This window comes from Penicillium digitatum, chromosome 3 (genome assembly GCF_016767815.1).
Source record: "Penicillium digitatum chromosome 3, complete sequence".
NCBI lineage: Eukaryota > Fungi > Ascomycota > Eurotiomycetes > Eurotiales > Aspergillaceae > Penicillium > Penicillium digitatum.
The window spans coordinates 458,078-480,826 of NC_089386.1; the positions used below are offsets into that span (position 1 = coordinate 458,078).

General features: G+C 50.9%; 10 protein-coding genes across 10 annotated transcripts; 6 read left to right on the plus strand and 4 right to left on the minus strand.

Moving 5' to 3' along the window:
* Positions 1-5: 5 nt before the first annotated feature.
* Positions 6-1,837, plus strand: Pdw03_7731 (Glycosyl transferase, family 2; the record flags this gene model as incomplete). The annotated part of the gene is made up of 4 exons (XM_014677399.2): positions 6-43; positions 94-963; positions 1,153-1,444; positions 1,724-1,837. The coding sequence occupies 4 exons, from the start codon at positions 6-8 to the stop codon at positions 1,835-1,837; spliced, it is 1,314 nt and encodes a 437-aa protein (XP_014532885.2).
* A 1,047-nt stretch (positions 1,838-2,884) lies between these two features.
* Pdw03_7732 (Oxysterol binding protein (Osh1), putative) lies at positions 2,885-4,067 on the plus strand (the record flags this gene model as incomplete). Its single annotated transcript, XM_066101753.1, has 2 exons — positions 2,885-3,179; positions 3,274-4,067. The coding sequence occupies 2 exons, from the start codon at positions 2,885-2,887 to the stop codon at positions 4,065-4,067; spliced, it is 1,089 nt and encodes a 362-aa protein (XP_065956836.1).
* A 307-nt stretch (positions 4,068-4,374) lies between these two features.
* Positions 4,375-8,512, plus strand: Pdw03_7733 (Oxysterol binding protein (Osh1), putative; the record flags this gene model as incomplete). The annotated part of the gene is made up of 5 exons (XM_066101754.1): positions 4,375-4,394; positions 4,597-5,810; positions 5,881-7,265; positions 7,319-7,672; positions 7,742-8,512. 5 exons carry the CDS (start codon positions 4,375-4,377, stop codon positions 8,510-8,512), a joined length of 3,744 nt encoding a protein of 1,247 aa, XP_065956837.1.
* A 307-nt stretch (positions 8,513-8,819) lies between these two features.
* Pdw03_7734 (MRNA processing protein (Mss51), putative) lies at positions 8,820-10,498 on the plus strand (the record flags this gene model as incomplete). Its single annotated transcript, XM_014677401.1, has 3 exons — positions 8,820-9,684; positions 9,758-10,415; positions 10,468-10,498. 3 exons carry the CDS (start codon positions 8,820-8,822, stop codon positions 10,496-10,498), a joined length of 1,554 nt encoding a protein of 517 aa, XP_014532887.1.
* Positions 10,499-11,254: 756 nt separating this feature from the next.
* Pdw03_7735 (uncharacterized protein) lies at positions 11,255-11,662 on the minus strand (the record flags this gene model as incomplete). The annotated part of the gene is made up of 1 exon (XM_014677402.1): positions 11,255-11,662. One exon carries the CDS (start codon positions 11,660-11,662, stop codon positions 11,255-11,257), a length of 408 nt encoding a protein of 135 aa, XP_014532888.1.
* Positions 11,663-12,538: 876 nt separating this feature from the next.
* On the minus strand, positions 12,539-13,411 carry Pdw03_7736 (putative glycine-rich protein; the record flags this gene model as incomplete). The annotated part of the gene is made up of 1 exon (XM_014677403.1): positions 12,539-13,411. One exon carries the CDS (start codon positions 13,409-13,411, stop codon positions 12,539-12,541), a length of 873 nt encoding a protein of 290 aa, XP_014532889.1.
* Positions 13,412-14,248: 837 nt separating this feature from the next.
* Positions 14,249-15,470, plus strand: Pdw03_7737 (Small GTPase superfamily, Ras type; the record flags this gene model as incomplete). Its single annotated transcript, XM_014677404.2, has 4 exons — positions 14,249-14,305; positions 14,359-14,423; positions 14,494-14,528; positions 14,620-15,470. 4 exons carry the CDS (start codon positions 14,249-14,251, stop codon positions 15,468-15,470), a joined length of 1,008 nt encoding a protein of 335 aa, XP_014532890.2.
* A 252-nt stretch (positions 15,471-15,722) lies between these two features.
* Pdw03_7738 (Xylitol dehydrogenase) lies at positions 15,723-16,892 on the minus strand (the record flags this gene model as incomplete). Its single annotated transcript, XM_014677405.1, has 3 exons — positions 15,723-16,649; positions 16,705-16,827; positions 16,878-16,892. 3 exons carry the CDS (start codon positions 16,890-16,892, stop codon positions 15,723-15,725), a joined length of 1,065 nt encoding a protein of 354 aa, XP_014532891.1.
* Positions 16,893-17,649: 757 nt separating this feature from the next.
* Pdw03_7739 (D-lactate dehydrogenase (Cytochrome)) lies at positions 17,650-19,664 on the plus strand (the record flags this gene model as incomplete). The annotated part of the gene is made up of 4 exons (XM_014677406.1): positions 17,650-17,881; positions 17,958-19,232; positions 19,296-19,471; positions 19,572-19,664. The coding sequence occupies 4 exons, from the start codon at positions 17,650-17,652 to the stop codon at positions 19,662-19,664; spliced, it is 1,776 nt and encodes a 591-aa protein (XP_014532892.1).
* A 77-nt stretch (positions 19,665-19,741) lies between these two features.
* On the minus strand, positions 19,742-22,560 carry Pdw03_7740 (NIMA-interacting protein TinC; the record flags this gene model as incomplete). Its single annotated transcript, XM_066101755.1, has 4 exons — positions 19,742-20,009; positions 20,068-21,943; positions 22,000-22,172; positions 22,229-22,560. 4 exons carry the CDS (start codon positions 22,558-22,560, stop codon positions 19,742-19,744), a joined length of 2,649 nt encoding a protein of 882 aa, XP_065956838.1.
* Between the last annotated feature and the right edge of the window lie 189 nt (positions 22,561-22,749).

Consider the following 22,749-nt stretch of genomic DNA (forward strand, 5'->3'; position numbering starts at 1 on the left):
ACACCATGGCCTTCCCCTTCATGCGAGCATTCGTCACACTCTTGTGAGTACATGTGAGGAGCTCAATCCGACCACTAGCTAACGAGTAGCCAGTCTCTATCGTTATACCCGGCTCGTGTTCAACTTATTCTCCTTTTGGTCATTCAAGCCAATCCCCCCACCGGAGAACCCCAAATTGACATCGCAAGATGTGACGGTGATCATTCCATCGTTGGAGGGGTGTGGCGATGAGCTGGTGGAGACGATACGGACAATTCTCGATAATCAACCCTTCGAATTGCTTCTGGTGACAATCGAGGCCAATCGGACCAAGGCTGAGCGGATGTTGAGCGCCATGCCCGCATCGAAATCTCGAATCCGTTTGTTCACAGTCAAGCATCCCAACAAGCGTCGTCAAATGACCGAAGCCATTCCTGAGGTCCGAACCGCCATTACCCTTCTCGCCGATGACGACGTGAGCTGGCCACGGACTCTGCTCCCCTGGATTCTGGCCCCCTTTGAAAAGGACGAGAAATATGGTGGGGTGGTGACCTGTCAGCGATTGCGCCGGGCGATTGCACCGAGCCTCTCACAGCGCCTCTGGGGTTTCCTGGGTGCCTTGTACCTAGAACGACGCAACTTTGACTGCGGCGCAACTACCCATGTGGACGGTGGACTTCCCTGCATGTCGGGACGGACGGTTGCGTATCGGACGCGAATTCTGCAGAATGAGGCCTTCACCTATGCCTTCACCAATGAGGAGTGGTGGTGGGGCAAGTACCAACTCAACGCCGACGATGATAACTTTATCACCCGTTGGATGGTCTCGCACGGATGGGAAACTTATATGCAGTACCACCCAGAGGCAGAGGTGCTGACAACTCTCGAGGACAACCCTCGTTTCTTGAAGCAATGCGCCCGCTGGTCAAGAAGTAATTGGCGGAGCAACCTTACTTCGATGTTTCACGAGAAGCACATTTGGCAGTGAGTGCAACATTTTTCCTTTCCTTGAGTTGTCTTGCCTGCTCTTTTACCTTTTACCTCCACCGCGGTGCCTTTGATCTTGATCGGGCCAAAATGAGTTCGAATCTAGGCGTAAGGTGTTGGTGCGACCTTGAGGAAACAAAGAAACCAAGAAACACCTTTTGCAGAATAGAGCTAACCTTTCTATAGTCGTCAGCCCTGGAGCGCTTATGCCGTTCACCTGACCACTTTGTCGCCGCCTGCCTTTTTAGGCGACATTTTACTAGTCTGGCTGTGCCACAAGGCGACTGGATCTTGGGGAGAGTCATTTCACGATCAATCTATGACTGTGCTCTATCTCTGGATCTTTACTAGCAAGTGGATTAAGCTGTTGGGTCATTATCTTCGCTATCCAGTTGATGTGCTGTTGCTACCAGTCTCCATCATCTTTGGTTATTTACACGGCGCAATCAAAATGTATGCTGTGATGACATTGAATGTGGTATGTTTAGTTCTTTTTTTTCCCCCATCATCTTTCCTGTTTCTGTTTTCTGGGAGGTTCCCCCCCCCCCCCCCAATATCTGCATATTCGCCGAGTGTATCCCAGCGCTTTGATCGTCTCCCGCTTGCAGCTCGGTGTGCCCACTGCTCTCCCATTTTTCCGATTGTTTCAGATCAGTCATCTGCCTTCTGCCTTTTTGAGTCGAACGTTTTGCAAATTTTTTTTTAATGCGCCGAGCGCCGAGAGCTGAACTGACTGTGACTTTTTTCCAAAAAACAGACAACATGGGGTAGCCGTGATGGCGCCGATGATTACGATGCTGAGCGTATGAAGAAGCGGACGGATGCCGATCGAATGAAGCAACCGTACTATCCGCAATATCTCATTAAATGAATTATTCGGTATTTACCGAAGATCCATTGCCTGTTCTCTTTCCCTCGGGGTTCGGTCTTCCAGATCCCATTATACTGGGAACATGGGAGAACTTCTAGCCCATTGGCTTGGCCCTTTATATCATGACGAAACGCCGTTACGACATACGCTCTGCTTTGATTTTAGATCTGCCTTGACCTTATCCTTTTTTTCCAACCCCCGGCCATTTTTTCCTGTATCGCCAAGTTGTCAAGAGTGTGATACGAGCTTCGAAATGGCAGTGCTCTTCCTCTCCAACGTCAATCTTTAACTGATGAATGATATTACTTCATCGTGGGCATCTGCATCTTTACTTCTGCCCTCTATCTTTCTTCTCTTTGCACATGATTGCCTGGTTATCACAAAAACAAAATGGTGGGCTCGATTCATCGAGCCTTTTCCCCTTCTCTTCTTGTAAATTACAAAAGCATGGGCGGATGTCGTTTTGGAATTTTTCTGTGCTTGACTCTTTGCGTCTCAGTTTGCTTTTCAGCTTTGATTCCCCTGAGTTTTCTATGAGAGCTTTTTTTTCCTTTTTTTTCCCTTTTTTTTTCTTTAGATGCATGGTGGTATCCTGAATTTTGTTCTTTCTTCTCATGTATTTTGATTTCCCAAAATGCAAATAATTTCTAATTGATTGGAAAATATTCATGCTATCCTGGGATTTAGATAATAGAACTCTTAGAGCTACTTCGAAGCAAAGGGTGCGTGTCATAGTTTCTAATTTTGATGCCATGCAGATCATCTGATCTAGAACGAGTTCAAAAAGGCTTGAATGTGGTAAGAAAATAGCGTCAAAGCAAGCTGAACATGGTCAATTTATAATAAGAAGCTAGACCAGGTACTCCGTGCTATGTACTCTTTTTCCCCTTTCGGATTTAGATGTGGCGCGTGTAGCGAGCCAAGACTTTCTGTGCCAAAATGTTCGAGTTCCAAACACTCCGACTTTGGGATCCATGAACCAATTGTCCCCATTCAACCCCTTCTTTCTCTACTATATTCCATTGCCAAGGGTTCTTCGTTTAAGATATGGTCGCCTTTGCTCACGTTGCGCTTCCGTCGCAGCTATCCGCTGTCGCCCGTCACTCCGTCTCGTTATGCCGGCACATCCACTCGTCTCCCTTCAGATCAGCTATTGCACACCCTATCACTGCCCACGGCCCTCCTCCTAAAGCTCCGGCTACCCCGTCGGTAGAGTTTAAGGAGCGTCTAAACTCGAGCGATGCAGAGCTCCCGGTCTCCGAGGGTGAAGCGTCACGACACAAACTCACTGCTGCGCTGAAGAAGCGGTTTTGGAAGGATGTCCATGTGCATGGAAAGTCAGGTATGAGCGGAACGAGCAGTGGCTGTATTTCTCATTGATTGGTCTAGCCCCCCGGGCAATACTCGCCGACTAACCCATTCACTTCTCTTATTAGACGAGTACCAAATCCTGCTTGACAAGCGACCCGTCAGAACTCCGGCGAAAGAAGTCCTATCTATTCCCTCCACAAAGCCTCACCTCGCTTACGCTGTTGCGCTGGAGTGGGATGTGATGGCCTCTGCCCAGCAGGCTCTCAAAAGTCACCTTATCCCCATGACATCCCTCGCGGCCCGCGCTACCGATATCGCCCGCGAAGATGCCGAGGGCAACGGCACCACCAGAAAACAGATTATCACAACTGCCATGCGTTACCTAGATACCGATACTCTACTCTGCTGGGAGCCCGAGCGACAAAGGCACGCGTTGGAACGAACGACGGCCGACGGAGAGCCCATCGAGTCTCTTCGCCAGATTCAAATGAGGGTCGCGGGGACCGTCATGAGTTTTTTGTCCACCAAGGTCTGGCCTGGCCTTGAAATTATCCCTATCCTCGATACCAACAGCATCCTTCCTCTCTCCCAACCGAAGGGTACGAAAGACACCATCTGTACCTGGGTTTCGGAACTGTCTGCGTATGACCTGGCTGGTCTTGAGCGGGCAATCCTCGCCTCCAAGAGTCTTCTCATCGCGGTCCGCCTAGTGGTGGAATGGAGTGAGAACTTCCGCCACATTCAGCGACCCGAAGTGAAGAAGTTCGGTATCGAGGAGGCAGCTGAGGCGTCGAGTCTGGAGGTGACCTGGCAGACTAAAATGTGGGGTGAAGTTGAGGATACTCACGATGTTGGCAAAGAAGACTTGAAGCGACAATTGGGTAGTGTTGTGATCTTGGTGAGTGGGGAGACCCGATAAACTACGGGCGTCTGTATTATGAGTATACTGTATGATAGATCTAGATGGCTTAGATGGCCCGTATAGCATGTATGGGCTTTGTATAAATGCGTATATCACAAGGAATTTTACCATCCTGAGTTCGCCATATTCTGTGCAACAAAAATGACTCGAGGGGTGCCCTCATGCCAAGGCGGGGATCAGCATCATTCGCCCCTCAAACAAGAGCCCGAGGACCTCCCCCCTTCCCCGAATTTCAGTTTCAAGTTCTCCTCCGTGAGCTGACAACCTTTGATGTATTGGATATAGTCCAGTGTCCGCTACAAGGATGTCTGATAAACCTGAAGGGTAAGTGTCCCCCTTCCAAGTTTAGCACTAGGAACTCTCGATCCATGGTTCATCATGCATCATGACAGCTGTGAGGCCCCGGGGAATACCTGTGCTTCAGTGCCTTGGTATATTTGTCCTGAGCCTGTGGCCTTCGAAGCAGTCACATGTGAATGGTGTATAAGGTGCACGGACTTTATACTGATATGCCACTGTCTTTCAGGCACAAACATAAACGCTCTCGAAGCTCAATAGCACTTGCGCTCCTCCACCGTGACAAGTCCAGGGGCGAAGATAGAGACCCCGATGACAACGGAGACACCAACTCCGTCGCTTCCGCCTCCTCAAGCCCCGGCTCGTTGAAACACACCCGCAGCAGTAGCCGCCACAGCCGTCGCAAACAAGGCCAGGACTCGAGTCCGCCACCAGCCATTCAAGAATCCGCCGAGGATATGGATGCAGTCGAAGACCTGCCTTCCTTGAACCAAGTGGAGACTGATAGCACGTCACTCGAGCAGTCCGTTCGCACCTTTCGTCTCTTCGAGATCTTGCGCAGCGGCGATACCACCGCCATCTTCAATGCGATTAAGGAGACGACCGACCCACAGGGCGTGAGTTCTCTTAACGGCACGACAGTCCTTCATTTGGCTCTGCAGTGCGCCGAGCCTCAGGTCGTAGAATATGTGCTGTCCGCCGCAGAGGACCTCGATATCAACTCGCGAGATAGGGATGGAAACACGCCACTTCACATTGCCGCTCAACTGGGGCGGGGTCCGCTCGTTCGCGAATTGCTGAACCGTCTGTCTATCAACGATGCGATTGTTAACTACCGAGGTCAGACGGCTCTCGATTTAGCCCGCACCCCTGAAATTTTCCAGCAACTTCAGCTTGCGCGGTCTCTCTTCATTGACACTAAGAACCAGGAAATTCAGGCTTTGATTGGTCACTCTGATTACAAGGGCTTGGAGGCCTTGCTCGAGGAACCTCGAGTGGAGGGCATTATGGATGTGAACAGCTACGACCTGGTTACCGACCCGACGACAGCCCATTTCGGTGGCACGCTTCTGCATGAAGGTGCTAGAAATAAAGATACGCAGCTCATTGAAATCCTCCTGACACATGGCGCTGATCCCTTTCGTCGCGACAAGAAGGGAAAGCTACCGCAGGATGTTACGAAAGATGATAAAATCCGCGCTCTCTTGAGAAGATCACCCGCTGCTGTTATTGCTCAGCGCGGTATTCAGGAAAGAGCTATTCTCGGAAATAGTAATGCACAGGGCCTTGCCGGGCGCGGTTCGGTTGGTGATGCACCGCTTGCAGGCAAGGATGCCCGCGAGATGAGAGGTTACCTCAAGAAATGGACGAATTACACGACGGGGTACAAATTACGCTGGTTTGTTCTAGAGGATGGAGTTCTGAGTTATTACAAACACCAAGGTAAGTCAAATATCTCGTCTGCCTGGTCATCGCCCCTCGTGCCATCGGCCCCTAATATCCTGCTCTATAGATGATGCAGGCTCTGCCTGTCGCGGTGCGATCAACATGAAAATCGCTAGACTTAGCATGGATGCGCAGGACAAGACGCGCTTTGAGATCCACGGCAAATCGTCGGTCAAATACCACCTCAAGGCCAATCATGTTGTGGAGGCAAAACGCTGGTTCTGGTCCCTCAACAATGCCATTCAGTGGGCCAAGGATGAAGCGAAGGAGGAGGAGCGTCAGCGGTCAAAGAATGCTGAGGTTCTTCGCCAGGCTAAGATGGATCAGACAGAAGGACGCCCTACGGATGCACCATCGGAGTCTGGCCTTTCTCACAAGCCCAGCACAAAAGGTCTCGCTGCTCCGTCTTTAGGCGGCGGTAGTAACAGCGGCACAAGACTCAGCAAATACACATCCCGCACGACTCTCGATACTGCAGCCGGGGACGAGGATAGTTCCGCTTATGGCGGTTCCTATGATCAAGTCCTTGCTCCAAACGACATGAACCGAGCAATCTGTCATATAACATCTGCGCCGGATGGAGAGGGCGAGGATGAAGAATTTATCGACTATGGTTCAAGCCACGAGAATGAGATGCCAGCCGCTGATAAGGATGCTCTCAATATCACCGCACAATCCGCGAGGCTTCAGTTGGATCTTCTTGCAAATGTGGCTGCCTCACTACAAGCCGAGAAGTCTAGGAACCCGGAAATGACCATTGCGGATCCAGCCCTCGAACAGGCCCTCCGCGCCTATGAAGCTGCAGTCAGCAGCCTCAAGGATCTAGTTCAGAATCTGCTCAAGATCTCACGGGACCGAGACTCCTATTGGCAGTCCCGTCTCAGTAGAGAGGAGTCCATTCGTCAGATGTGGGAAGAAAGCATGGCCCGTGTGGCTCGCGAGCACGAGGAGCTGCAATCCAAGATGGGCGAGTCTGAAGAGAAGCGGAAGCGGACCAAGCGAGCTCTGAAGGAAGCCCTGGAGAGCGCAGCAGGTAGTAGCCGTTCTATCGCCGGTGGGACACCCCGTTTGGTAACAGATAGTCAGAATCTTGAGGTTAGTCAAACTGAAGCCGGGGTTACCGAGACGATGAATGAAGCAGACCAGTCTACACACCAACTTTCCACGATACCCGCACTCAGTCGCAACCCATCGACCTACTCCAAGCTCAGCAGTCTCTGCGGTTCGGAATCGGACGGAGAAGAATTCTTCGATGCTATTGATGCCGGTGAAATCGAGGTTGAGGATTTCAACAACGCCGAGGAGAACGATACGAAACAACCTAAAGATGAAAGTGCTGAGCTTCGGGCTGTGAAAAGTATCATCATTGCACCCTCCTTCAAGGGCTATGAAGATCCCGTTAGAGAGCGACTTAAGATGGATGCTGATGATCGGCCAAAGGTCTCTTTATGGGTAAGCTATGGTGTATACTTCTTTCTTTGTCAGTGCTAACTCCCCCGTTTTAGAGTATTCTAAAATCTATGATTGGGAAGGACATGACGAAGATGACGCTCCCGGTGTCCTTCAACGAACCAACCTCACTACTTCAGCGAGTGGCTGAGGATCTTGAATATACTGACCTCCTTGACATCGCTGCTGGTCGGACCGATTCAATGGAACGCCTAGTCTACGTCGCCTCCTACGCCGCAAGTGAGTATGCTTCGACCATCGGCCGTGTCGCAAAGCCATTCAACCCCCTTCTGGGTGAAACTTTCGAGTACGTGCGTCCGGACAAGGGCTATCGATTCTTCGTGGAGCAAGTCAGCCACCACCCGCCGATTGGAGCTGCGTGGGCCGAGTCGCCCAAATGGGATTACTGGGTAAGTGCATCCAATTTCGTAACCGAATGTCTGTTATCAGATCTAAACTAACAAGAACTGCGTAATCAGGGTGAATCCTCCCTCAAGTCCAAGTTTTACGGCAAATCATTCGATATCAACCTGCTGGGCACATGGTTCCTGAAGCTGCGACCTTCCTCCGGCGGAGAGGAACTCTATACCTGGAAGAAAGTGACCTCATCGGTCATCGGCATCATCACTGGTAACCCCACAGTAGACAACTATGGTCTGATGGAAATCAAGAATTGGACCACCGGCGAAATCTGCTACCTCGACTTCAAGCCCCGTGGCTGGAAGGCCTCATCGGCCTACCAGGTGACAGGAAAGGTCGTCGACAGCAAAGGCTCACCCAAGTGGAGCATCGGTGGTCGCTGGAATGATAAGATCTACGCCCGTCACACCCCCGGCTTTGAGGCACCTGTCTCCGGCCAGGATCCCGAGTCTGCCAAGACCTTTTTGGTCTGGCAGGCTCATGCTCGTCCTACTGGTGTACCTTTCAACCTGACTCCCTTCGTCATCACGCTCAATGCTCTCCCCGAGAGCTTGAGGGAGTGGCTACCTCCTACTGATACCAGGCTGCGACCCGATCAGCGTGCTATGGAAGATGGTAAATATGATATGGCTGCCGAGGAGAAACACCGAGTTGAAGAGAAGCAGCGTGCCAAGCGTAGAGAACGCGATACCAACGGCGAAGTCTACGCGCCGCAGTGGTTTATCCGTGACAAGTGTCCTGTTACTGGAGAGGAGTTCTGGGCTCATAATGGAAAATACTGGGAGTCCAGAGATGCGCAGGATTGGAGTCGATCCGAGGATATCTTCTGAGAGGCACATGACTTGTTATTTTGGCTTGACTGCTTTGCACAAGACTCTCAATTTTTAACAAATGACCGAATGAATTCTGAAAAGCTTTCTCGTGGACATGGGCTTGACGGAATAAAATCATACAGTTTATGATATGATATTCGTAAAACATGCCCAACTAATACAATAAACCTGACAACTCCAAGCCAAAGTAGAAGATATCTTCGTTTCATCGACGGTCGTTATCAGTCACGTGTGTCGCCGCAAAAACATCCCCAGAGCTATCCGTGGTCTGATCAGTTCCCCTCCACAACCAATTGACATCGCAATGACAGGATACACTTGTGTCCAGTGTCTACAGGTTCTCCGTCAAGGGGTTCGGGCCTCAGCTCCTCAGGCTCGCCTGCAGAGCCTCGCTACCGCGCGGAGAAGAAGCCCCATCTCTCCGTCTTTCATCCGCAGCTTTGGCTCGCAACGGAACAGTCAATCGCTGGGCAGCTCCCCAGAGCAGCCTAAACACACACACAGCCAGTCTTGCTGTGCTCCCAAGTCATCACCTTCGTCCATTGCCCAGCGGGCAGCTCACACGGCAACCGGGGCCTCCGTCAACCCTCAGGCCGTCCTGAAACCCGACAACCTGTTCCACTCTTTCTCGAACTCGCCCTCGCCAGCACTCCGCAAACGCGCCGAGTTTATCAAGCAAAATGCCTTCTGCCCCCACCCCAGCCACCAGCAGACCCGCGCGGCCGTCTCGCCGCACGACCCTGAAGCCAGAAAAACCACCGATGATGCGAACCTGCCCCCGGCCCATTCGCACTTCGAGTGCCCCGACTGCGGTGTGCCAGTCTACTGCTCCGAGGGCCATTGGATGGACGACTTCGAGGCTCACCTCGAGATCTGTGACACTCTGCGCCAGATCAATGAGGACGACCACGACCTGAACTCCGGCCGCTTCTTCCCTGAATTTCATTACCCCGGTCCTCAGGATGATAACTTCGTTATCAACATGACAAACTGGGACACATACCTGTACACCCGTGAATTCGCGGCTATCAACGATGACCGCTCCATGCGTCAGGTTACCCGCATGCTCACCTACCCCCAGACAATTGGCAGTGTCTTGCACGAGCTCAGCCCCTACAGTGTTCGTTCCGGTGGACGGCTCACGCCGGAGGGATTAAAGAGTCTTAGTGGTGAGTCCCGACTCTATTCATCAGCAGAGGACTACTCGCAATCTTTCCATCCAGCAAACTAACCCATCGCCAGCTCTCCGCTACTCTCTCCACCCCCCTAAAACCGGCGAAGGCATCGACGTCAAAGGCCTCCGTCTGAAAGCGCCCCCGGTGCGGATCTTCATCCTAGGCGCCCGCGCAGAGTCCTCCCTTCCCCGCGATGTCTGGCTGCAGCTGCAGTATATGTACCCGCGCGCCCTGTTGCACCTAATCTTCATCGGGCCGGAGAGCATGGCGAATCGCGATGGAGAGTATCCGCTTCCCGAGCGCACACCTGAGAACCCCTTCGGCGGCATCGTCGAGGACAGACTCGGTGGCCAGATGAAGATCACTACTTACGTGGACTACTTCCATACCATGAATAAGGCCCAGTATTTCGGTCCCTTCGATCCTTACCTGGATTGCTTCATGCTCTTCCACCCCGGTCTGGGCCACCCGGCTAGCTCGCATGAGTGGGAGGAGACGTTGCCTCAGTTGCTCGAGACTAAGGTTCCTATTATCTGTACTGGGTATACGCAGTGGGACCTGGAGCGTGATATTAACTGGGTGAGTGAGAAATGCCGTGGGGAGTTTGATGTGCTTCTTGAACCCGGGGAGAACATTTTCCGCAGTCTGCGCTGGGATCTGAATGATCAGGATCCTCATGATGTTTCATGTGGAAACTGGGGATTGTGGGCCTTCCGAGGCAAGAGGTATGTGGTATCCTTTGCTGAGTGAAGAGATTTTAGCTAACTTGCTCGACAGATACGAGGCTGCTTTTTCCAAAGAGGAGTAGGCTAGTTGTAGTTCTCCTTTCTGTACGATAGTTTCATGGTGCCCGTTCTTGGGGTCGTTGTAGTAGATAAGATCAGTTTCAGTTCATTCTCAACTTGTTCACGATGATCGATGCGCTTGATTCAGCCAGTTCTTTTTGTCAGGCATACGCCGTAAATAAAGCCACAGCTAAGCTTTCGTCCAGAAGCTCGAAACTCATATTAGATGTCAAGACTATACACTTCGGCCACCATTGAAGATGACAGAAAAAGTGAAAATTGAAATGTAGCCATAATGAGATGTATGTCAATTGCATAAAAAAAAGTAAGCTCGTTAGTCTTACACTCGTTAAGTAACAGTGATATGACATCCAAGAGTAAAGATGCAAGCATCAATATGGAAAAAGAATCCAAAGTCAACCAAGACAGACAGGAAGTAGCATGAAGATCAAAAAGATCAATCAAAAAAAAAAAGCTTGGATGAGATCAAAAGGGAAAAGAGAAGGGTATAAACATCAGAAACTGAACATCGGAAAATCGGAAGACACGTCAAGACTACCGTAACCAGAAAGTAAGAAGGTTAGAAAACGGTATGTCAGGAAGAAAGAATATGTAGAGTAAAATATATCCCAACAGTGAAACATAGGAGGGATCAAGTGGGGGAACCATTCTAGATGGTCGAAGCAGTCCAGTACCAATGTTGGATGCTATGCGACAGAAAGCCGACACCAAGATCGGAGTGACTTGAGCATTCACTCTTTCAAACGATCCAATTGAATTTAAATCACAAGAAGTCCGGCAATGGCAGCTACGCCAGCAGCCATGAAGGCAGGGAGGTGGATTGAGGCAGCACCGGCAACAGCAGGGGCAGAAGGAGTAGCCCAGGCACTCCCACCAGCCGGGGTGCTGCTAGCCTTGATCAGGCGGGTGGAGGAGCTGGCAATACGGCTCATAGAAGGAGTAGAACTGGAGGAAGGAGTGCTAGTGACGACAGGTGTCCAGGTTGACGAGGAGATTTCAGTCGCAGTTGAGGTTGAGGTGGGAGTCGAGGTAGACGACGGGGGAGGAGTGTAGCCAGAAGGCACCAGAGTGATGGTCTGAGTGACACAGTCGGCTGTGGTAGATTCAGCGGCGAACGCGACGGGCGCGAGGGCCGAGAGGAAGAGGAGAGCCTTGGTGAACTGCATTGTTGATGTTTGGTTTTGAAGCTGTTGTGATATTGGGAATTGAGTATTGAGAATTCCGAATTGCGCAGATAGTATAATTTGAGTCCAAAAGAGTGAGCGCAGCTGATTAAAGAATGTAATAGCTGTGAGAACCAAAGAGTGACACTGTTTCGAACAGGAGAAATTGCAACTTCAAGGGAAAGGGGAGTTTTCAAGGCGCTTATACACATTACCCCCTAGAGCCCCACCCAGCTCACCGCCACTACCTGTACCGCCTACCTAAAATGGGAGAGGAAGCCCACGCCCCACTAGATTGGAATTCATGGGGGTTTTAACCGGCAGTATATTATATAAGCATGGTGGTGTGGGGCCAGGGGTGTAGATACTATGTTGTACGGAGTACTGTATCGCTTGGGGTACGGAATGGGGATCAAGGCACCAAGGCTCTCTATTTCTCATCCAAAAAGAGATCTAAAAAAGACACACAAAATGTGTCCATACATATAGCACCCCTAGTATCTCTTCTATGGCCAACTTCAAAGACGAAGAAGGGGATGAATCTATCAAATCGTGACCAAAGATGATCTAATGTAGCCATTACAATCGATCCAAGACTACAGTTGATATTCTCCTTATCCCTACAAAATACAGCTTCAGGTCCAATTCAATATCGCCTTTACATTATTATCAGAAGCCAAGCGCTTATGGATATAGACAACACTGTTGTACAGGCCCAAGGGCAAGTTCTCAAACCAAGGTATCAAAGTCACAAAGCAAATATCCATCCCAATCATGTTTTGGCATTAAGGCTGGTCATCAACACAACCCAGGTAGAGCCGTAATAGCCCAACAGTCAGAAAGCAAAAAAGGAGAAAGCAAAAGCATAGTGGTCAGCATTTAAAATCCCCAGACGGCGGCCACTACCACGGCAACAGTCACCCAGTACCCGCTAGCATGTAGAACCATCGCGACTGGCCCGGATGCCGAGGAAGTGCCGGTCGAGCTTTCGTCAGCGGCAGTGGTACCGTTGGCCAAGGTGCCGTTGATATAGATGGTCTGAGTACCGTTCACATCGACCACGCGGACAAGACTGGAGTTCTTGGGCACGGTTCCGTTGAAGAGGGACTCGTAGTAGGTGCGGTTATTGTTGTTGTCGCAGCCACACTCCGAGTACTCCTGGCACACACAGACAATAGGAAGCGACTCGTTCTGGCGGTCATTGTCATTGTAGTAGTTGTAGTGTTGATTGTAGGGGTAAGCGTAGGCGCTGTATAGCAAAAGACCCGGTAAGAAGCCCAGTGCAGCTCCACCGAGAACGTAAGGGGCGATGCCTCCAGCGGACCGAGAGCCAGACCTGTAGGGAGTGCGCGCGCCGCCGGCATAATAGTTGCCTCCGCCGTAGGTTGCTCGAGTGCCAGAGCCGCCACTAGTTGCACCGCCGACATTGCTGCCTGAACCACTTCGACCGCTTCCACTGCTGCCACTTGAACCGGTGCGGCCTCCACTGCTTCCACTTGAGCCGGAAGAACCGGTGCGGCCTCCACTGCTTCCTCCGCTGCTGGATGAACCGCTGCTGCCACCTCGGCCTCCACCACCACCGCCGCCGCCGCCACGCCGTTTTTCGAGGGTTACAATATCTGAGGTTTCTTGGGTATAACCCAGGTCCAGTGAGTCAACATCTTCAAGATCGGTAGGCTCGATTTGAGGAACAGTGAGGGACGCAACTCTTGTAGAGAGTAAAAGGAGCGATGTCGCCCATGTGAACTTCATGGTAAGATTGAGAACTAGAATAGAAGGTCTTTAGGGGGTAAGATCAAGGAAAGTGAAAGATCGAAGTAACGAAGGGAGGAAGGGAAGACGGGAAATACCAATATGACGAAATTCTGATGAACTCCGACTCCTGAATTCGCTTTGGAGATCTGAGAATGAGTCGGAGTCCGAGTACTGAGATTTAAGCCAAATTCCAAAATACTCAGCCTCCATGGCCCACCCCCTTTGCCTAAATGCCTACAACATATGTTGTATATCCGAAGAGAGTGGATTATTGGACACTACCAAAGGAGAATCATATTCTTTTCTAGAACCCTACTTTCGAAAGGGATATACGATATTAAAATGGTCCAACTCCAAATGTATGGCGAGTACCTTGTTTCTCCTTGTTTCTTCATAGCCGGGGAGATCTTCTCAGGGTCTTACCCAGCCTCATTCTGTGCCCGACTAGTTATATGACCCAACCTCAATCTCATACCTTCGAAGCCCTGTCATTTGCGGGACTGATAGAAGTGAGTAGCACTAAAGTCGAAACTCTGGTCCGATAGATGTAGAGGGCGGTCTCCAAGAGTTGGTTAACTGAGCACTTGAGTATCCCTATTTCGTTTATCTCGATCAGATCATTCTAGTATGGTATTTCAAATGTATCAAATGATCAAATGATCAAATGATCAAATGATCAAATGATGAAGCTGATAGTTCATAGTGATGGTTAATAGCAACAGTGGGAGATCACCCGGTCGGGCACCCAACAGCTAACCTCCCCAAAGACAAAGCTACCTTCTCTCATAATTCCCCTCCCCCCACCTCAATTCACTTATTTTCCTACGGTCTCTCATGTCACGTCAAAGAGGTCTTTCAAATGCCTCTTCCACTTCCTCGCTCCCAGACCAGGTACATAAATCTGCTATCCCCAACGCCTCGGGAGACCGCTAATGCAATGCTAGGAACTGGGGAGCATGTACGATTACCTCGCCAAAGTCATCCTCCTAGGGCCAAGCGGTGCTGGAAAGTGAGTACTAACAATATCAATATGGTACATACAAGCTTAGGTCATCTGCTGACATCGGATTGAAATACAGGTCTTGTGTACTACACCGCTTCGTGAAAGATGAATGTACAACCACCCATAGACCCTTCCTCTACCTCTCTCTCTCTCTCTCTCTCCCTCTCTCTCTCGCTGACCAGTCTTTTTTTTTTCCTTCTAGGGAGAGTGCTCTCCTCCCAGACCATCGGCGTGGAATTCGCCTCGCGCATTGTGAAACTCGGCACCGGTTCGCGCCGGAGACGCATCAAACTCCAACTCTGGGATACAGCAGGCACAGAACGCTTTCGATCCGTCTCAAGATCATACTATCGCGGCGCAGCAGGCGCAATTCTCATATATGATGTCGCTTCTTACGCTTCCTTCACCTCCCTCCCGACCTTCCTCATGGACGCCCGCGCCCTCGCTTCCCCGAACCTGTCCGTCATCCTGGCCGGGAATAAAGCTGATCTGACCTCCGACGCCCAGTCCGATTTCGAAGATAACTCCCGCCGGCCTCCAACCCCGTCTAGTATTTCCAGCAGACAATCGTCTATCCCCTGGGATGTGAATGGGTCGATTCGCTCGACCAGCCTGATGGGGACGGGGACTAGGTTGACTGCTACTCGTGCCTCGGAAGGCAGAGAGGTTAGCTCCGAGGAGACATCCCACTGGGCTGCTAAGTCAAATATACCCGTCGCTGTGGAGATCTCAGCTCTGACGGGGGATGGCGTGGAGGAAGTCTTTAATCGTTTGGCGCGTATAATCTTGACAAAGATCGAGCTCGGTGAGATCGACCCCGATGACCCGCAGAGTGGCATCCAGTACGGGGATGGAGGTCTATACGGTGGCAGCGATGCTTCGAGCATCAGAAGTCGGGCAACGTTGGACGATAGCTCCGTACCCCTCCAGCGCAGAACTCCCCGTCGAAAGGGCAAAGCTCCTGGCACACCCAACTGGAAGAGCGGGATGAGGGAATGGGAGGATGTATTCCGCTTGGGCTCTGGAAGTCGCCCAAATCAAGGGTGTTGTTAGTATCATTTGTTGTATCACCCTGCGTATATTTTGCCTCTTTTTTGGGTTTTGATTTGGACTTTTCGTTTGACTACACCGCACGATACCCCCTCGTTGACCTTGAACATTTCTACATCTTACTTGATTTACCCAACAGCTCAGGCCTCCAAGAGGAGTTGTTACATCTCAACCTTTTGATTCGTCTCTCGTTCAAAATCTGCTTTAAAAAAAAAACGCCCCGTTTACCCCCCATGTTTCGGTTCTACAACGGCTTTACACATCAATACCGGCAATCAAGGTCTTGATGCCCTTGCCAGCCTTGACTTCAATAAAGGCCTGCTCAGCTTGATCAAACTTGACCGTGCCGGTAATCAACTTCTTAACGTTGACCTTTCCGGAGGAAACCAGCCCAACGGCAAGCTTGTAGTCTCCGCTACCATACCGGAAGCTACCCTTGATGGTCAGCTCCTTGGAGCACGCCGCCATGATGGGGAACTGGATCTCGCTGCGGCCCATGCCACCCTGCACGTACGTGCCTCCGTTACGTAGAACATGGATTCCCGTGTGCACGGAAGGCTCAGCGCCCGAAGCGTCAATCGCCACATCGGCGCCAACGCCGAGCCCATTCTCTTCTCTCAGGCGCTCGGCGTTCTCAGTGGCTGCAACCTTGCTAGGCAGGAACGTCGACGTCGTTGCGTAGTCCTTGGCAAAGTCAAGACGCTGCTGCTGGATATCCACGGCGATGACCTTGGAGGCGCCAAACGCAGTCGCCACGGCGCAGCACAGCAAGCCTACGGGGCCGGCACCGAATACAACCACCGACTGACCCGGGCTGACGCCGGCTTGGCGCACAATATGCACAGCAACACCAAGAGGCTCCATAAGCGCCCCCTCCTGCAGGGAGATGTGCTCGGGGAGCTTGTAGCAGAAGTCCTCGGGGAGAACATAGTACTTGGCGAGGGTGCCGTCATAGGGTGGGGTTGCGGCGAAGCGCATGTCCTCGCACAGGTTGTACTTTCCGGCCTTGCAAGGCTCACATCGGCGGCAGGAGGTTCCCGGCTCCATAGCGACCCGGTCGCCCACCTTTAGGGTTTTGACGGCTGATCCGACTTGGGTGATGATGCCTGCTGACTCGTGTCCGAGCACCATTGGATCTTTCAAGACGAATGAACCAATCGAGCCGTGTTCCCAGTAGTGGACCTGTTTCGGGGATTGATTAGTCTGGATCAAGCTGTTTCGAGAGCATATTACATACATCACTGCCGCAGATGCCGGTGTACTTGACGTTGATGATCACATCGTGGGGATTCTTCAGCTCGGGAACCGGGCGGTCTTCAAACTTCACCTTATGGATTCCCTGAAGGACGAATGAAAGGTTCTGCATGGCTATCAGACTTGTGTCTCGTTCAATGCTGAGTCGGTTCCTACCTGGGCTGCGGCCATTGTGTATGTAGAGGGGCAGTGGTGGAAATCGGCAACAATGCGGGGGAATAGAGAGGAGGGCATGGGAAAAAGAGAGATTCTACCAAGCAAGACTAGCGGGATATATATAGAGAACTCCAAGATTAAAAGTATATGAACCGGAAGAATCCAGTCGAAATGAATTGAACCGAACAACGCAGAGCTCCCCGCAGGTCCAGAGTTCCACTTCGATGTGGATCGGCCTTTTTTTCTCTTTTCTTTTTTAGCCGCGATGATATTAACCGGGGACTTTTTTTTTTTTCTGTCTGGCGAGATTATCTTCCCTGAAGTCACAAGAGGCAAAAATGATCAGGGCATGTGACCCAGTCCTTTTTTTTTTTTTTTTTTTTTGGGAGTCAAGTGATGCGTAATTTCGGATATAGGGAATGTGTATAGTATCTATATTTTTGTCGTGGTCTTTGTAGGATTTAGTACTCGATTATAAGAGATCGGATGATGTTGAGAACATAACACACCCATTAAAGAGACTACAATAGACTGCTGTATACTGCTATATACTGTTCTATACTACTATACACTGCTCTATACTACCATTCTACCATTAACTGAATACACATGTATCTTCTCCAACTACTATATCTCTGCGTTTAAAAAAAAAGCATCGGCCCGGATGCCAAGACCCCGGAACTCGGTCCGTCCTCCACACCTCTCACCTCTCTTCTCTGAGAGCTCTGACAGCTCTGACGTCTGAGAGCTTCACTTCGTCTTATTAGTTGCAATGGTCTTTAATGTCCTCGCCCTAGGGGCGCGCAGTCTCCGGAGTCGACCATCACCCCGCCTTCTGCGTCATTTTGCATACTCGGCCAAGCAAACCAAGGAAAACCAATCATTCAAGAGTCAACTATACGAAAGTACCCAACAGCGTTTGAAGCGCGAGCGTGCCGAACAAGAAAAGTTTGCTCAATACCAGACACAGTCCCCCGCAGGTCGCTCTGCCGCCCTGGTCTTCGGTATGTGATGCCGAGATAATCTTGCCTTTTCCTCGGGATAGGTCATTGGCTAACCAAACCTGCAATCGCGCTGTAGCTTTGGTTTTCTTCTCAACTGGTGCTTACTACCTCGGATCCCTCAAACCCGCAGCTCTACCCCCTTCATCCACGACTCCCCTCTCTGAGATCGAGGCCCCGAAACACAACGTCTCTCCCTCTAACCTCCAAGCCGCGTGGGCTGATTTCGTCGAGATCTTGGGCAAGGAAAATGTCTCGACTGCAAGTGGCGACTTGGAATCGCATGCTGGATCTGATTGGTCCTCCTACTCCCAGAAAGAGGATGAGAAGCCCTTCTTGATCCTCTACCCGTCAAGTACCGAGGAGGTCTCGCGCATCATGAAAGTCTGCCACCAGCGCGTTATCCCCGTCACCCCGTACTCCGGCGGCACGAGCTTGGAGGGCCATTTTGCTTCTACGAGAGGCGGAGTGTGCGTGGATTTCCGTCGTATGGACCGCATCTTGGAGCTCCACAAATGTGACTTAGATGTTGTTGTCCAGCCTGCGGTTGGATGGGAGGATTTGAATGAGGAGATCGCCAAGGATGGCCTTTTCTTCCCGCCGGACCCTGGTCCTGGTGCAATGATTGGAGGGATGGTCGGAACAGGATGCTCGGGAACTAATGCCTACCGGTACGGGACAATGCGTGAGTGGGTGCTGTCTCTCACTGTTGTCCTCGCTGATGGCACTATAATCAAGACCCGACAGCGGCCGAGGAAGTCTAGTGCTGGTTATGACTTAACCAAGCTCTTTATCGGCAGCGAAGGCACTCTTGGTCTGGTAACGGAGGCGACCCTGAAGCTGACAGTCAAGCCCCAGAGCGAGAATGTCGCCGTCGCAAGCTTTGGCACTATTCAGAGTGCTGCAGAGTGTGTGACCAATGTGGTGGAGGCTGGTATCCCTGTCGCTGGTGTTGAGATTCTGGATGATATCCAGATGAAGTGCATCAATGCCAGTAAGACTACCCGCCGTCAGTGGAAGGAGTCTCCCACCCTGTTCTTCAAATTCACTGGCACTCCAAATGCGGTTAAGGAGCAGATTGGTATGGTGCAGAAGATTGTGTCTAGAAGTTCGGGCAATACCTTTGAGTTTGCCCGTGGCAAGGCTGAAATGGCAGAACTCTGGAGTGCTCGCAAACAGGCGCTGTGGAGTGTTATGGCTATGAAAAAAAACCCAGATGACCACGTCTGGACGACCGATGTCGCGGTCCCGATTAGCAAGTTGCCCAATATCATGGAGGCAACCAAGGAAGATATGACCAAGAATGGCTTGTTGGCCGGAATTTGTGGCCATGTTGGGGATGGCAACTTCCATGGTAAGCTATTGCCTTGATTTCGACATGCCCCAAATTCATTCGACATTTATTAACAGCCGCCAGCGATCATCCTCTTCAGCGACAGTGAGAAGAATGTAGCCGAGGGAGTTGTGCACCGCATGGTGAAACGTGCTGTGGAGATGGAGGGCACTGTCACCGGAGAGCACGGTGTTGGTCTTGTCAAGCGAGACTATCTTGAGCACGAGTTGGGTGAAACTACAGTTGACACAATGCGCCGGGTAGGTCTTGATATACATTCTCATTCAACCTCCAAATCCAAAACATACCCTTATCTACGCCCATGGAGCACACCACTAACACTCGTATCTGCATTCCTAGCTGAAATTGGCTCTTGATCCACTCCGCCTGCTCAACTGCGACAAGGTTGTTCGCACCGAACAACCGGCTCCCGGAGAAATTAAGGAATGGTAGATGTCTGTGTCGGTCGTCCATTGCAATAGGATCCGTCACTAGCTCCGAAACTATTTTCGGGGAACTGCTGAAACTACCTAATCCGAATCCAAACCAGATCGTTCATGGTGATGATGGTGATGATGGTGGTGTCGATGGTGTCGATGGTGTCGGTGAGAATGTTCCTCATCGCTGCCCTCACCGCGAGAGCCCGAACGGTACCTGGTGCGCTCCTCGTCCTCATATTGTCGCTCGGCGCGGTATCCATCGCCGCCCTCTCGCTGACCATAACCCTCTTGTGGCCTATAGCCAGAATTCTCAAATTCATTGTAGCCAGGCTGCGGTCTACCATACACAGAGGACTCCCTGTATATTGTGGTCAATATAAGAGACTAGCCAATTACAAAGAATGAATTTAACTTACTGTCCATATTCCTCGCGAGAAGGTGGGCCTCCGTATCTATAGTGTACCTCTGAACGCTGATATTCAGATTGGCCACTTTGGTAGGTCTCCCATGTCTGCTCCTGATAGTAACCCTGGCTTTCCGAGTGGTATTGGTGGTGCTCCTCGCGGTGGAAGTTCTCCGCTGGAGCTGCGTAGCTAGAGTACTCATCGCGGCGCGGAGGCGGTTGTTGATAGACAGTTTCACTTTGATATTCGTATCCGTCGGGACGAGGACGGTATTCTTCGTGGTGAACCGGGTACTGACCGTAGCCTCCGTAGCTTGGTTCGCTTGACTGACTAAATCCACTATGGCGAGGAGGCTGTATTTGACTAAATGAGTCCCCTCCATATTGCTCGTGGCTCTCATGTTGGGGTCGACTCTGGTAAGAATTCCCACTGTCATAATTCTGAGGCCCTGGGCTCTCCCGATCAGGGTTTGAGCCGGTGTTATTGAGAAGCAAAGAGCCCATGCCTCCTACGAGTCCACCGAGTATACCGCCAATTGCACCTCCTCCCACAGCCTCGGCGGCAAAGTTCCCAATGACAGACCCACCGGACCCACCGGACCCTTGGCCTTCACCGGAGCTGCCGTGAGACTTGGGAAGAGCGAGCGGCTTGCCACATCCATGCCCGCAATCTTGCACGCCGTCTTTATGATTCCTGCCTTCAAGGACACCATCGCGGCTCAGCTGCTCGCGGAGGATATCTCGTTCCTCATCATTCTTTTCGCTCCACCACTTCTCAACAGTGGAGAACATGATTTGATGCATGTCAGCAGCTCCATCACGTCCAGATTTACGAAGAGCGGGATGATGGAAAACACCAGAAATGATTCTGTCAAGAGTTCGGTCGATATCGGCATCCTCATCGTCCCAGCATGACATGAGCTGAGGAACCGACCATTTAACAACAGCTGACGCAACACGACCAGCGGGCTCATTCAGAATGTTTGAGAAGTGGTCTTTTGAGAGCATTGAGTGAGTCGGGTTTGAGCAGTCATCATCGTTGAACACAATGTGCTGTTGCTCCTGGCTGCTCTGGATCACTTCGGATGAACCTGTTTCGAGCTCAGACTTGACCTGCTTGATAATGGGAAGAATATAAGGAGCTAATATAGAGAATACAAAAAGGGTAATTTGGTCCTGAATTTGCTCAATCAGGCCAGGCAAGATTGGGATCTTTTCGATGGCCGCATTTATCTGTTTCAGTAGGTTGTCGTGCCACTCGAGGACTGGGTAGATCTGCCTCTGAACATTATTCAAGTAAAGAGTCCACTCTTCAGGTTCACGAGGATTGACGTTCTCGCCGTCATGTTTGGCTTCATCTGCCTTTGACTTGAAGCCATCCATCTGGCCAGTTTGGTCGTTGCTGTCACCAAGTAGACCATCGGGAATCTTGCTCAGTAAAGTCTGCAAGAAACTCTCAGAAGAATCCTGGTTCTCTGAATGGGCAACAATATTCTCCAAGGACTCAATTTCAGACTGCATTGTTTTATCGGACAACTCTCCCAGCACGGAATGGAAGAAATCCACTCCACCAAAGGTACCAGTCACGATTGGATAGACTTCGTCGGCGACACCGTTGACCTGTAGTTTGGTGTCGCGTCCGACGTGAGGGAAGACATCTATCTCTCCAAGTTCAATCAGACTGAGCTCAGTGTAGTTAGAGTGGGCAGCGTAATCTTCCAGGCAGTGCAATCCAGTGCCCAACAGTCGTAAAGCTTCATACAGGTCGTCCTTGTTCCTAGACTGGCCATAACGACGACCCATCTGAATTGATTGACCGAACACACGGCGAATCAATGCAGCCGAGGTGTCGATGCCTAGGTCCTCTGTTGCAATGTAGTGCTTCAAGCCTGTGTTTCCGGCCGTGTTAGTCAAATATCGACTACCGCATGATCGATCTTCATACCGGTGCGGGGGTCCACTGAAAGCTCTCGCTCTTCGTCAACGGGGCCACGCAGTCGACGATCGTAGTCACGCGCATCCTCGCCTGTGGCGTATCCCAAGGGGTTATCGATATGCTCCGTGGGTTGATAACATCCTAGACGTTCCGTCGTAACTTCAAACTCTCCGGTTCCGTATCTTTCCCAGGTCTCAGCGAAATTTTACTAGTCCCGATATCCGCTTTCACGACTCACCCAAAGCTCATAAAGCCCAGCACCCAGAGTAGGATACGGATGGCTTCGGCACTAACATATTTGACGGTACCCACATCGACTGCTTGGCTGTAATCACGCAACCAGTTACCGAAGTAGACGCGCTTCACGTCCAACTTGCCGAATTTCTTACCACCGGCGACTCTTGCCATGTAGAGAGTCAGAAGGACATCCTCAATATCTCCATGACGCCAGTTTTGACCTTCAAGGCGGGAAAGAGAGGCGATGTTACCAGCGCCAAATGCATATGCTTGACTGGAGAAAACGACCAGAATCAACAAGGACAAGCCCAGGTTCTGAAAAGACAGACCCATGGCTGAGAATGGTACAATTTTGGGGGATAAGTTATATGTGCAAGAAAGAAGAGAAGGAATGACAAGAAGAGAAGAAGACAAGAAGACAAGAGAAAAAGAGAGAGAAAGAAAGAAAAATCATCAAAGTCATCAACCCCACCCATGTACAACACAGAACGTCAAACACTCGGTGGGGGAAGATCATGGGCT